The sequence below is a fragment of the Prionailurus viverrinus genome, chromosome F1 (assembly GCF_022837055.1).
Source record: "Prionailurus viverrinus isolate Anna chromosome F1, UM_Priviv_1.0, whole genome shotgun sequence".
Taxonomy (NCBI): Eukaryota; Metazoa; Chordata; class Mammalia; order Carnivora; family Felidae; genus Prionailurus; species Prionailurus viverrinus.
Window position 1 is genome coordinate 42,875,514 of NC_062577.1, and position 15,875 is coordinate 42,891,388.

At 33.9% G+C, this 15,875-nt stretch overlaps 1 protein-coding gene across 9 annotated transcripts in view; it reads left to right on the top strand.

Moving 5' to 3' along the window:
- The window catches only part of KCNT2 (potassium sodium-activated channel subfamily T member 2), a 364,447-nt gene that overhangs the window by 226,527 nt on the left and 122,045 nt on the right, over nt 1–15,875 (top strand). For all 9 annotated transcript variants that reach the window (XR_007148220.1, XR_007148221.1, XR_007148222.1 and 6 more), the window contains exon 14: nt 341–449. Coding sequence is in view for 6 of the 9 variants with exons in the window: in XM_047840789.1 (XP_047696745.1) it covers nt 341–449 (109 nt within the window). In the remaining 3 variants the exon portion in view is untranslated. The remainder of the gene's footprint in view (nt 1–340; nt 450–15,875) is intronic.

A 15,875-nucleotide genomic window follows, 5' to 3' on the forward strand; every position in this document is an offset into this window, starting at 1 on the left:
CCATAGAATTTTTATCAGAATTAAAGGAAACTTCATACAGTCCCTGTTTATTTTCCAGGCTGTACCTCAAATCTATCTGCCTCTCATCTGCTTGTCCAGAAGAGGCAAGCAGAACTGGGGCTAGAATCCCCTTCCCTCTTGATCACTTAACTCATAATCTAGTACTCTCTCTTTTGAAACATTTTTCCTGGGGAAAATTGCACACGTAAAAGCATCTCTAAGACAAGTGTCTTTGTGTTGAAACTTTTGTAATATTATTTATTGTTTTATTTTAATATTATTTAAAAATACTACTATCCCAAGGTAAATTATTCTTATTTACCTATTTTATTTCAAACAGATCATGTTGTTTGTGAAGAAGAGTTTAAATACGCCATGTTAGCTTTAAACTGTATTTGCCCAGCAACATCTACACTTATTACACTTCTGGTTCATACCTCTAGAGGGCAGTAAGTATATTTTTTCTTTAAGATAATGCATTTTAAATTATAAAAAAAATAATATAAGTGTAGTTATGTGATTTAGAGGTACAGTAAGCCAAGATATACAGCTAGATATGTACTAACACTTGTATTTGTGTGAATTATCTTCATATGACAGACAGATGGATAGATAGATAGATGGATAGACAGACAAATACAGACCTGTGAAGGGGAAGACCAAGACATAGAAAATTGACAGAGATTTGCTGTTTTTTTTCTAATGAATCTTGAGATAATTTGTTTCATCTTAAATTCTAAGTGTCTACATCATTTGTTAAGTCTAGGATTAGGGCACTGTTTCTATTTTTGAGATACTTAGGAAATAAAATTTTTAGAAATGAGATGATGAGAATCATTAGTATGAGATCTGAAAGCTATTTTCTTTTCTATTCCTAAGGTAAGTTCTTATTTCAAAGCTATATGTACATAATTGACATCAAAATTAAATTTTTATAATTATTACAGAATAACAAAGTATTTGATAAAACTAACAAATATAGTATAAAAGAAATCACTTTTCATATGCATTTTGAGGTGGATGATGGAGAGTCATATCATCAGACCAATTTGTTCTATGATAGAGTTTGTATTTGACTCAGATGATCAAGGAAAGTATAATCAGTGAGTACAGTCCCCACTCTTATTTGAAGAGACAATGTTGCATTGCATTTCATACCTTTTCCTATTCTTTATTTGGTATTTTAGACAAAATGTTGATTTTATAGGAAAATTTTACTGTGGTGCTTGTGATTGTGATTATTTAAATTTAGTAATTTAATTGATATTTAAGTGAAGTGCCAAGTCAAATAAATCAAGAAAAAAGGAAAATTCTTTTTTGGGATTTAATACCAGGTGGAGTAAGTTGCTAATTGGAAATAGCAAATGCCCTGCAATATGTCCAGGTAGATTTTACTCTCTTACCTCTAATTATGTCTCTGCTCTACTGAGATAGTAAGATTGTCCAAGGATTAATTTTCTTAAAGTTCGAAATGAAAATATTTCTATTCTGTGCATTTGTAAGCCTTTAATTTGTGCAGTGGAAAGATGCAACAGGGTCATGAATGAATTGTTTTTCTTTGAAGAAAGTATGCAGCATTTTGATGAAATTAAACACTGAAAACTATTTTAACACCAATGAATGGAACATTCACAGAACTCATCACATGGGCTCATTATTTTGCCATACCCTTTTTGTCATAGAATCATACAACTTTAGAACTGAATATCTAGTCTCACTTTATCGTTGTAGAAAGGATAAAACGTGCCCATCAACACTAACATCCATCATTACTCATAGACTGGTTCAATTACGCTGTTCAAGTCACAGTAAATACTATTTATTGGCACATACACTATTGCCCTAGTGAACAAATGCACTTGATATAAGCTAAAAAAGAATTTTAGTGACCCTTAAAATAGGACTTTTCCCAATATACTTTAATGAATTTTGTCTTATTAAAAAAGAATGTTGTTGAAGACCTTGTTACCACATAATTAAGGATTGTCCATGAATAAAATTGACCAGCAAAATTATGTCACAATAAATGCGATAGTCCACCAGCATAATTTTCTTCATAGCAACTTTATTGAGACATAATTCACACGTCATAGAATTCAACTGTCTACAATGTACGATTTAATGTCTTAGTGTATTCACAGAATTGTGCAAACATCACCGCGAGCTCCTGAATCTTTTCATCACCCCATAAAGACATGTTCTATTTTTTAGTAGTCACTCACATTTTCCCACAACCCTTTCATCCCCACACAATCACTAGTCTACCCTGTCACCATAGGTTTTCCTATTGTGGACATTGCATATTGCATATAAATGGAATCATACAATATGCGCTTTGTTTTTTTTGTTTGTTTTGTTTTGTGTTGTGTTTTTGGACTGGCTTCTTTCACTTGACATAATGTTTTTAAGGTTCATCTGTGTTGTAATATGCATCAGTACTTCATTCCTTTGTACAACTGAATAATATTTCATTCTTTGGATATATCATATTTATTTTGTATTCATCAGCTGATGGATATTTGGGCTGTTTCCAGCATTGTAAATAAAAATTCTTTTAACATGCATGAAAAGATTTTTATGTGGACATATACTTTCACTGCTTTTGTTTATACTGCAGAGTTACATGGTAACTCTGTTTAGGAACTGCCAGAATGTTTTCCCAGGAGACTTTAACATTTTGCATTCCCACCAGCGAGGTAGCAGGGGTCCAATTTTTTTTTTTTTCACAATCTCAGCAACACTTGTTATGGTCCAATTTTTGATTATAACCATCCTAGTGGATGCAAAATAGTGTCTCACTATGGTTTTGATTTGAATTTCATTCATGGCTAATAACCTTGAACATTATTTCATCTGTTTATTGGACATTTGTATATCTTCTTTGAAGAAAAGCCTACTTAGGACCTTTGCCAATTTTTAAAAATTGGGTTATTTGTCTTTGATATTTGGGTAGTAAGAGCTTTCGTATTTTCTAAATTCAAGTACCTAAATCAGATATATACCATCACTTGAACATATATAATCATCCAAACAAATCACTCAGTTTAACATATCTAATATATTTTATTAAATGTATTGTTTGACCAAGTATTTGTATTGTCTTTTGTATTATGCATTAACTGAAGATATAGGCAAGATTCACCTATTAACAGAACATGTTTGAAATTTTGCCCTTAAGCATCAGCAGAAATTAGAGAGTTCAAATATACTGAATTCATAATAAGAGAACAGACTTGGGAGGTGAATTAAGTAGTATAATGGGGAAAATGTTGAATAGTCTAAGAAATGTTTTATGCAAGGATTATCAAACCCTTAATTGAAAACAAAGCTTACAATTAATGCTCAATTTCTCCACTTTAAAAAGGAGAGATTATACTACTAAAACTTCATTTTATAATAAATGGTGATTTTGACTACAAATAGTTGATATTCACAAGCTGTTGTGTACTATATTAGTTGGTAAGAAGTGAAAAGAGAAATTTATACTTTAGGATCCAACAAGCTGAGAAGTAAATATAATATAAAACATGAAATGGTCTAATTTAAAAATATATCTTTAAATAAAGTGTTATATAGATTACAGTATTGAGAGAAAATAATAAATATGAATTCTGAAACAAATGAGATAAATCAAAAGTTGAGATCAAAGATCAGCTCTTTCATGACAGACCTGCCTTAGTTCACAGTGATAATGGAGTTCCTAATTCAGCTCTAGAGATAGACTCACCCACTCAAACACCTTTGTCCTCTTCTTAGTTCTCTTCTAGCCAGTGGAAATGGGGACAAAGATGGAAGTCACATCTTAAGGATGAATTGCTTACCTCTGGACTTTTATAGAAAAGGAATATTAATTTTAAAAAATTCTATCTTATATTCTGGAGTCTCTACAGCAACTTAGCCAATACCCTAATATAGCTCCCATGGCTATTAGCACTCTTAACGATCTTACGTTCTTTCTTCTTGTATATTAATATATTCATTCCAGTTCTAGTTGATGTATAAGTCATAAAGTAACTTGTAGATGACTTCAAATAAGTGGTTTCATTTTATTCATTGAGAGTTTCCTCTGTATTTTGGCACTTCACTATTTTCCTCCCTCAGTTCATTTGCATTTGAGTGTTCAGTGCAGTTGGCAGTGGTATTCCTTATTCTTGATTAAGTTAACATTTTTATTTATTCAGCAGTCTTACCAGGAAGATGAACGTAAGTTTATTCTTTGGAAAGAAATTACTGTAGGCTGTTGGACATTGACCATGATGATTTTAAGCAAGGAAACACTGATATCAGGCCAGTTGATAGATACTCATCTGACCCATCTTGATGACATTTCATCCTTGTCAAATTGAATTTTTTCTTTTCTTTTCAATTTATTTTCATTCAAATAATATTTCATTATTCCGTTGAAGAGGTTGAATTTTTGGCCTCAGTGATAATCAATGGGAAAGAAAGAGAGAATCGCTAAGAAAAATACTGCAGAGTTAGAATTTACAGAACTTGGCTACTGAATAGATATGAATGTAGGAAAAGGGAAAGGAAAAGAAAAATCTCTAGACGTGTGTCTAGATGGTAGAGAACTATAAAACATGTGGTTTGATAGAAGAAAAAGGAGTTTAATATGAATATATTTGCCTCCTAAACAGATATACTTAGTGGTGGTAATTACTGCTTCTCTTGGTTCCTGAGGTGGGGTCAGTGCTATTTGGGGTCCATGAAATAGGGGTCAGGTGAAAGTAGAAATCGTGGGGATTTGGGAGAAGTGACAACTTAAGCTTTTGCTGTTAGGTAACAGGTGGAAGAAAAGGGGAGCAAATACAGTATAGTGCAGTGGAATAAATAAGAGTAAGGATTTCTAAAACAAACCGGATAGTAAACATATAGATGATTTAAGATGGATGGATGCTGAGCAAATGGGCTTGGTAGGTCACTGGTCTGGGGACTTCTGACAAAACAATTCTGGACAGTGGAGACTTTCTCATTTTGATAAAAGATGAACAAACAAAGAGATGATAAGAAAGCGAAGCCTGGTTGAAGGCTACCACTTCATTAGGTTTGTCCATGAAGATGAGAAAGAAAAATAATGAAAGCTCTATTGCACAGAAATGTTAAGGACAGCTTTTTCTAAATATGTTTCATGCACATCTATGTGTATTTATCTGTTTATTTTCTTTTGGCTTTTAAAGTTTAATTAGTAGGGTAAGTACCAGTGAGGAGACAGAGATTGAAAATACAACCAGAGGGTAGGGGATGGGATCTGGAGAATGTCTGGAATATCTCTACTTAGTAAGGAGAAGAATCGTTTCTTCCTTAAGAATGGTAAGGAAAGGGGTAGCTTACAGTAATTTTATTTATGCACAATAAAGAATATTACACTGGCTAAAAATATGTTCTGCTCTACATAACAGCTAAAATTAAGGGTGGTATTTTATTTTATAAGTAAAATATCTGGGGATCAGCATCTAGAACAGCTTATCTGCTCAACAGTACACCCAGTTCTTTCCATTTTTTTTTTAAATTACAACATTTTAGCCAGTAGACTTAATCCTCAGGATTCTCTCATTGTAATCACAAAATGTCTGCTTTGGTTCAGGCTATTCTCTTCTAGGTAGGAAGAAGGAGAATGACAAAGGAGCAAAGTATTGCCAACTGAGACTATTTATTAAAGCTTTCCATGAAGTCCAACCATTGCCTTTCCACTTTTTAAGATACAGTTATAGTTTGCATATTAGGATATGAGTTTGATTCTACTTATGTCTATTAGCAATGTAAATAATTTTAAATAAAAAAATGTGTATATATATATATATGCTTTGTGTACATAGACATATATACACACATATTTACTTACATTTGTATGTTTACTTTTTTAAAATAATTAGGTTATATATCACAAGAACAAAAGATAAATCAAAGGATCTTATCTGAGGGTATATTGAATCATACAAATAACTGTGAAAGCCTAAGTTTTATATGTGAAATACAGTGAAGGTCATTGCATCCTATTAGAGGGGGAGCTAAAATGTGGTGATGCAAACTTGGCCCTATTAAAATATATTGTTAAGTATATCCATAGTATAGTTGCTAATTATTATTACTTCTTGATAGTTGGCCTTTTACCTGAATTTTAATGTATTAACTATCAGTGAGCCAAACCCAAGCATGTTATTATTATAAAATATGTGGATCAGAAACTTCTCATTAAAGTGACAACTAAAACTGGACTTCCTGGGAACTGCATATCCTAGTCACAACTAATATTCCCTCTGTTTGGTAGTGTTTATGCCGCAAATGGGGCTCATAAATTCAGGGAGGAAATGTGACAGAGATAAAAGATCCCCGGTTCTGGCAGCTTGAAACAGTTGACTCACTAACTGGGAGAGTTAACTAACATGGAACCGATTACGTACTCCATTTAATTCTCAATCATTTTCTATGGAAAATTTGAGCTAATAATTTTCCCATCCATTACTTTATTCATTTATTTGACAGTTATTTATTGACTGCTTACTGTGTGACAGAACCATTCCAGGTGTTGTGGTTTCCACAAGGAAACCAACAGAAAAATTCCAGCTGTCATGAAGCTTTTATTCTACTTGAGGAGACACATAGTAAACAAAAATAAATAAGTTAAATATATAACCTCTCTTGGAAGGCAGTAGTGCAAAGGGAAAAATAAAGCAGAAAAGAACAATGGGAAGTTCAAATATGGAACGGTGTATCCAACTTAAATAATAGAGTCACGGAAGACCTCATCAAGGTGTTGATATTTAATCAGTGACCTGAGTAGGTTAAGGTAGTGAGCCATGTAGATTATTCTGAGATGTGAGTCTCCACTCTGAAGGAAAGGCAAAGACTCCGAGATACAAACACATCTGATGACTTGGGAAACAGCAAGTAGGCCAGTGTAGCTATAACCAAGGGATGAGAAAGGTAGTAAATGCTGAGATCTGACAGGGAAACAAGGGCCTTCTAGGTCATTATAAGGGTGGTGGCTATCATTTTAAAATGAAAAAAACCATTGAAAGAGTCTGAGCAAAAGAGTGGTAGGAACTGAATAATAAGAGGAACAAACTCATTGGCTTCTTGGTTGAGCAAAGCAATCAAGAGATTATGGGGATAATCTAAGCCAGAGAAGTTAAACCTTGTTTTGGCAAGGGCACAACCATGTGATGAGAAGTGCTGAGATTCTAGATGTATTTTGAAGGCATTGTTGTCAGCAGTTTTTGATTAGAGTTGGGGCAGAAGGAGAAGAGTCTAGCGTGAATGCAGAGTTTTGGACTGAGAAGAGTATAATTGTGATTTACCTCAATTAAGGGGACCGTGGAAGATCAGGATTTTTATTGTAGACATGATCGGTTTAAGATACTTGTTAGACTCCCTGAATTGTGTCCAGTATACAGTGTGGAGCTTAGGGACAATTCTACATGGATGATAAAAATTTGGTTGTCATCAGCATACAGACACTTTAAAACCATGAAACTGGATGAAGTCCCCTCACAGGATTATTTTGAGGATTACTTATAGCCATGCCAGACCATAGTAGGTGGGGACTCTTTGGTTCCCTCACTGGCTGTATTCACCTGTGTCAAGGGAGTCAGATTTTATGTGCATCAAAACTATTTTTTAAAATTTGGTCGGAGACAGTTTGAGGGTGGCAGGAGAGTTGCTTTAAAGACAAAGCTGGACACCTAGAACCTTATACGTATTTGTGATGGAGAAGAAAAAGAATCAGGCCATGCACACATGTATTTTATATGTAAATTAGAATATGTTTAAAACTTTGTTTGGTTATTTTTTTGAACGAAGAATGACATGAATGAACACTATATATCACAGTCCTTCCAAGCAATAAACAGTGAAGGTATATAATTTAGCATGGCCAATCTTTTGAATCACTGTCTTAAGACACGGGGTTCCTTAGTGTAATGGTTAGCTTTCTGGGCTCTGAATCACTGTCTTAAGTATTACAGAGATTAGGACTACATATATTTTGAAAAAGATGACTCAAATGTGTACAATGTGAGGCATTTTACTCTCAAGCAATATATTATATTATTCAGTCATGGAATAATTTTATAGAAGAAAGCCAAATAGAATTGTAGGAGGTATAAAAGTATTTTTCTTCTAAAAATATATAGGGTTTTAGTGACCTTTTCAAAGTTTGTTTGGAAGAAATGCATTATAAAAATAACTTAAATAAGAAAATTGTTAAACTCAGTAAAATTATTTTAAAAGTTAGCAGAAGAGAAAAAGATTAAAAAAATCAGATACCAGAGAAAATGGTTAAATTATATGACTATAAACAGATAACAGTTGCTGGCAGATTCAGGTAATGATAATACATCATTACAAAGTGTTACAATAATTTTATTTTGATTTACATGGCCACAAAAAAGAAGACTTCAAATACAAATCAATTGGTGTATGATATATATTTTAAGTATTTTGAATAAATGAAAAGATACAAGAATTCCAATGATACGTTCCATAAATATATAGTAGAAATAAGGGAGAAGCAAAATTGCTTTTATAGTTTAGTAAAATCAATTTTTAAAATGTTGCAATTTCATAAATATGTTCCCCGGCAGGGTTATTTCATAAGAAGCCCTTCATTAAGGTACCGGGTGAGTGTGTTCTATCCATCAATGGGATCTGGAAACTGCATATTTGGGTTATTATTGCAATGCTTTTTGTAAAATGAAAGCTAAACACTGTTAAATTTTGTCTGTTTTCAACGTAATTGGTCTCTTTAAAAATAGAACACCTTCATTTGTGGTTATTTCCTTAGCTTGCAAAATTTTATCATACCTCTAACCACATGCAACGAACGTGTTTGTAAAAGTATAGAAAAATAGTCTTATTCAGCTTTCTATCATGAGCATTATAATTGTGTTCATTTAAACTTAAGTGAAATTTAGGATTTCTCAAGTAACTATTTCACCAGAGATTGCTTAATAGTTTTGGGAAATCTTCAACCACAGTAGAAACACATTAAGCCAATATGCAGTGAAATTAATTTCTGTGTGTGGCATATAAATAGTGGTTTTGTTATTTCATAGAATTGCCAAATTTGTGTTCCAAGGCACAATTAATAATGCTTTTGGATGGATGTTAGTAATTTTCCTGAAAAATAAAATTACGTGCTCAAATAAGATTGGGAAATGCTGGATTACATATTAAAATTTTAATGGCTTTAAAAAATCTTTTTATTTTAGCTAAATTTAGACTTACAGAAAATTGCAAAAATAGTCCAGAGTTCCTACATACCCTTCCCATATTAACTTCCCTTATTATTTACATCTTACATTATCATAGTGCAGTTTTCCAAATGACCAATTAACATTGGTACGATACAAGTGACTACATTATTGGCCTTATTTGAATTTCACCAGTTTTACCATTAATATCCCTTTTCTGTTCCAGGATCTTTTCCAAGATCCTGCATTGCATTTAGTTGTTATTTCTCCTAAGCCTCCTCCAATCGGTGGCAGTTCCTGTGGATAAGATTGGAATCAGTATAAACTCATGACATTTAATACACATTTATGCAAAGATAGATTCAGAAATACAGATGTGTATCTCTATGGGTCTGTGGACACATACACATATAATTCCTAGCTCTGTTTACTTAGAGAGCCTCGAAGCAATGACAGCTCAGTAGCACTTAGCACACTTTAATGCTCACATCTCAGTTAATAAACATAATTCTTTAATAAAAACAACCAGGGCTCCTTGGGGAATCAAGGATTGGTTGAATCCAGGATGAGGGCAGAGAAAGTGTAAGAGGAGTCTGGAAAGTCTTTTGGTGCCAGAAATTAAGGAGTTGCTCAGAAGAGTGTGAGGGGCCATCAAAATGACACAAGAAGTAACCTGAAGGAGTTCCTAATAAGCCAAGATGGGACAATTTGAGAAACAAAATAAATAATGATAACATTAGATTTTGACCCACAAAATCAAGTAAATACACTGATGTAAATAAGCAGTGGGATAAATAAATAAGTGGGAAAGAAGGAATAGCTCTTTCTTACTTAAGAATTCCAACTAATAAATGTAGAAGGAAGAGAGAAATAGGAAGTCATCATTGGGCAAACAGTTGTTGTAGACAAAATCATCTAAAGGGTGCTAATATTAGTGGGTGATAATTTAAAGACAGCCAGGATCACTGTGTGATTTCAACGTGCCTGTCCATGATATTTGATAACTATGAAAGGAAAAATTACAATTTTATAGTGAAATAACCTTCTAGACACTGCCTTAATCAAGAGATGAAGGTAAACATCACCTTGATCACCCACAAAAAGAGATGTCAACTTAATGTAATCCCTATGATGCACTAAGAAGTACATGACAGAAAAAAAGAAGTACATGACATAATTTCTTTGGTATTCCTGCCAGCATGTTCTGATTATGAGAAAAACATAAGACATACCAGTATTGAGAACATCCTACCACATAATTGACCAGTACTCTTCCAAATGTCAAGGTGGTGAAAGACAAGAGGAGCCCGAGGAACTGAATATTTCTTTTTAAACATTTTTGTCAGCTTTGAGAGTGATTTAAATATTTCAGATAGTATTTTGACTGGAGGAATTCTCCAAGCAAAATCTTTAAGAAAAAAGTATATCTGGAGACAACAAAGAGCAGGGTCAATGGCAGGTAGGGCAATATTTTGTATATATCTTTTGTTGTTGTTGTTTTTAGGTAAGCTCTACACCACAATGTGGGACTTGAACTCACGACCCTGAGATCAAGAGTCTTATGCTCTACCGACTGACCCAGCCAGGTGCCCCTATTTTGTTGTATCTTTGAACCTAAACAGAACTATAGGGACCTGGGCTAGAGATTGCAGAAGGCTTCATTGTTTCTCTGACCTCAGATGAAAATTAGCCATGAGACTTCCTTTGTCTGTGACACTCCAACATCCAGGAAGTCCTTATTTTCAATTCTGTGTTGAGCAAATAGGCAAATCGAATGTCTTTTACCATCTCCAGAAAAAGTACCGAGACAAGGGAGGGAAGCACAGACAGAGGTACAGATTAAGGTTGGAGAGTTTTTCACCTTTTAATACTGAGCTAGTCACAGAGGGCCCAGGGAATCCGTTGCCATGAGAGAGGAGGAGAAAGTTTCTTAAAAGTAAGATTATAGTTACCACCTTGACTGAAAGAAAGGAAAATGAAAAAAAAAATGTGAGGGTGGGTGGCGGGACAAGCTCAAGAGTTACCTTTAGTTCTGTTGGAAGTTTCGCATTCCAAAACTGTGACAGATTACGTTTCACAATCTGGCAGATCTAATCCAGTCACCCTCTTCCCGTAAGAAGCTAAAAGTAGAGTGTTTACAAGGATGATGGGCACTTGGTTTTCCTTTAGAGCAAAACATAATTGTTTTCTCCAGTTCTAATGTTTGATTGCTCTGTTTCAAGTCATTGTCACTTGAAGTATAAATCTTGAAATTTATTTGATAGAACTTTCTTAAATCCGAGGCTCTATTTCCATTAACATGTTGATGTGTATACTTTCAGTGCTTTCAATCAGAATTGAGAATATTAACAGGCTTTTTTTCTCTCCCACCAAACCTCAAGTCTCCTTTCCATCCTTAATACCTCACACCATTAGGAACCTAGTAACTTACTGCTACTCAGACTTCCAGACAAGAAAGGAAGGTCATAGAAAGGGCTTTTACATATTTCCTTCCCCTGTCCTTTGCTTTTCCACTACGGAGCGTGAATTTCACTGCATCAGAAAACTACTTTTTCTTCTAAAACTCTTCCACCTCACATTACCCTGCCCTAAAGTGCTTCAATTTTCCTGGCCATTATATTAGTTTGCTAGGACTGCCATAACAAAGAAACTGGGTGGCTTACATTTTTTTTTCTTTTTCTTTCCTTCTTTTTTTTTTATTTGAGAGAGAGAGAGAGAGAGAGAGAGAGAGAGAGAGAGCCCAAATAGAGGAGAGTGGGCCAGGGGAGATTGAGAGAGAATCCCAAGCAGGCTCTCTGCTCAGTGTTGAGGAAAGTGGGTGGCTTAAATAATAGAAATTCAATTTCGCACAGTCCTGGAGGTTGGAAGTCCAAAATCAAGATAGTGGCCGGTTCGTTTTCTCCTGGGGCTTCTCTCCAGGCTTGCAGATGGCTGTCTTCTCATTGTGTCCTTACGTGGTCTTGCCTATGTGAGCATGTATCTCTCAAGTCTCTTTGTGTGGCCAGATCTCTCTTATGAAGACACCAGATTGGACTAGGGCTCACACTAAGAGCCCCATTTCAACTTAATTACTTCCTTAAAGGCTGTGTCACATTCTGAAGAATTAAGGGTTAGGACTTTAACATACGATTTTGTAGGGGGATAAAATTCATCCATAACAGCTTTGGAGTTGGGAGATACCATGGGTTTTATTGGAACACATCTATAGATTGTTATTATTTCCACTAGACAAACAGTTCTGCTGTTTGTTCTGTGGAAACCATTTTTTCATCATGGAAATTGAGGAAGATGGCATTGTCTGTGTTTCTCTAATAGTCATTTTTCCGTTTCTCCCATGAAAAACGTTTTTTAAAAAGGACTTCAAGATTAGAGGTCTGAATGGAAGTAATCACAAGAGAGATGCTGCTTATTTTTCTTTCATGTAAGTTAACGTGTACTGAAAATCTCCACAGAAATACATTTTATTCGGTGTGTCTAAAATCTACTTGATTACCTGAGAAATGTTTTTCTAAGCATACCTATTAAAAGATCAATTGGAACAGTATTTTATTAGACATATTTTGAGCAATCTGGATGTTGCTCTAGTCTGGCAGTCTGCTGCTTGGAAAGCCTTTAGCAGCTCATCATTCATTATCAAATTAGATTCAAATATGTCCATTTAATTTAAGGCCCTCTATACTCTAGTCCTAATTTATTTTTATATCCTTATCTCCCATGATTCTCTTATATATATCATGTTCCCCAAATAGCATGATCCTAAATATACTTTGCGGTTTCCACCTTCTACATCTTTTTAAAAATGTTGATACTGTTGCATTGAATTCATTTCTTCTGGCTTTTCTGGAGGATTTTGCTAGATCAAAAATTCTATTTCCTCATGAATATTTTTAAACTTCCCAATTTAATGTGATTTTTCATTTTTATGAACTTGCATAGAATTTTAATATACCCTGCCCGAGTATGTATTATGTTTTTTTATGTATCTATTTTTTCCTGCTTAGTAGGCTATAATTTCATCAAGGTAGAGAACATGTTGTACTCATTCTTATGCCTTCTAAGATGTTTTTCACAGCATGGATGCTCAATAAATATTAGTTAAATAAATGAAGTAAAGGATTCACTGAGATGATTCATTGAACCCCTTGCTTCAAACTAGTTTATGATCCACATGCCTTTGTCTGCTCTCCCTCATGAGACTCCGTTGAAATGATGACAGAGAAAGAAAAAATGATAAGCTTTCATTAATGAAAAATAAGTGAAAGGTGTAAGAAATTTCAATGAATTTCTGAGAGATGGAAAAAGGAATATTTTCTGATGAACTATTCCCCACCTCCCAGAAGGATTAGAGGCTGATGCACCAGGACAAAATGGCAGCTCCCAGTGAGGCTCTAGGGTACATGATCTCTAGAAAAACAAAGCAAATCTTCATTGAATTCCTGTGTACTGTACAAGTTACCCTTTTTCCATCCATCATAGTACCATTCCCTTGTAGTTAAGTTTAGTCAGACATTTATCACTGGGAAAAATCAGATTTTTTTCTGAAGAAATTAGAAGAAAATGTCTGAATTATATGCTAGTAGACAGTTTGGAGTTGGGGTTCAATCTTCTATAATCAGGCATTTAGTGGCCCCAGGCTAAATACTGTGATCCCTTCCTGTTCACCATAAAGTGTAACCTGCCACTTAACAAAACATTTACAGACAAAGGAATCCGTTTAATATCCCTATACCTCATACTTAGAAGTTTGAAATATGGCTCCTGCAATTTGTTGACTATCAGCATGCAGTATGAAATTATGGAAATAAATCCAGCCAGATGGAAACAGCTATCTCTGTTCTCACTGGAATTGTTTTGGATCCATAGGGAAATAGGAAAATTTGGTCTTACACTCACCAGTTAAAAAAAAAGTCAAAATTCAAAAAGAATCAAATATATTTTTTGAAACAAAGTCTCCGTAAACAAGAAAATATTTTAAATATATTTTTAATAAATAGAGAAGTATACATAATAGTTTAGAAGAATATTGAAGGTTATAAAAGGATGATGATGACTGTTTAAAGGAATAAGATGCTGAGGAAATTTTTGTTTGTAGAATTTTTATTTTTCAGAATCTTTAACTTAAATGTCTGTTGACATTTCTGGAGGATTGGATTTTCTTTGTAATAATAAGAAAAAACCCATAACAAATAAGGACAGATCTAGAATAGTTTAAAATAATTACAATTATTATTCTTAGGAAGATTTAAGAAGACCAGAGTTATGGTGTACAAATAGAAAGTAAAAAAGACCTTTTGAAATTGACAGAGCGCTGAAATTAAAATTTAATAAAATTCAGTAAACTCCTACAACTCAACAGCAAAATAAATCTGATTAGGGTATGAGCGGAGGATCTGAATAGATATTTTTCAAAGAAGACATAGATGGCCAACAGGTACATCAAAAGGTGCTCAACACCGCTAATCATCAAGGAAATACAAATAAAAACCATAACAAGATTACCACCTCATGCTTAGGCTATTATCAAAAAGACAAGAAATAACAAGTGTTGGCGAGAGTGTGGAGAAAAGGGAATTCTTGTATACTGAAGGTGCTAACGTAAAATGGTGCAGCCACTGTGAAAAACAATATGGAAGTTCCTAAAAGCAAATGAAAGATAGAACTACTACTGTATGATCCAGCAATTCCACTTCTGGGTATTTATTCAAAGGAAATGAAAAGACTAACTTGAAAAGGTATCTTGCATTCCCATGTTCATTGCAGCATTATTTGTAATTGCTGGGGTATGGAAATGGCATAAGTGCCTATTGAATAAATGAACGGATAAGTAAGTTATGCTATGCATGTGTGCGCGTGTGCACACACAGAGTAGAATACTATGTAGCCATAAGAAAGAATGAAATCTTGCCATTGGTGACAATGATGGACCTGAGGGCACTACACTAAGTGGAATAATTCAGATAGAGGAAGACGAGTATCATAGGATCTCACTTATATATGGAATTAAAAACAAAACAAAACAAAACAAAAAAACCCCAGAAAGCCAGCCTCATAGATACAGAGAATAGATTGGTGGTTGTCATGGTGCGGGCAATGGAGTTGGCAAAATGGGTGAAAAGGGTTAAAAGATGCAAACTTAGTTATAAAATAAGTAAATCATGGGAATTTTATATACAGCATGGTGACTATAGTTAATAATACTGGATTTCATATTTGAAAGTTGGTAAAAGTAGATCTTAAAAGTCCTCATCACAAGAAAAATATTCATAACTATGTATGATGATGGATACTGGACTTTTTGTGGTGATCACTGTGCAATATATACACATGTAAAATCATTATGGTATATACCTAAATTTAGAATAATGTTATATATCAATTATACCAAAATAAAAATTTTTCAAAAAAATGTTTTGAAAGAAATATCATAGAAAGTTTGAGGATTGCAGATAAAAGGACAGAGATAGAATGCATAAGAAAAAGGATTTGCAGTGCAGGTCAATCCAAGAGAAATAATATCTGATTTAGTGGAAGTTCCAGAGAACATGGAGAAAATGGAATGTAAGAAATTATGACAGAATAAGGGAGATTCAGATCTTTAAATTGACCAGAGTCTCTTGCTGTAAATTATAATGAATGAAAAAGAACTATACCTAGATGCATACATAGCATTGCCAAATTACA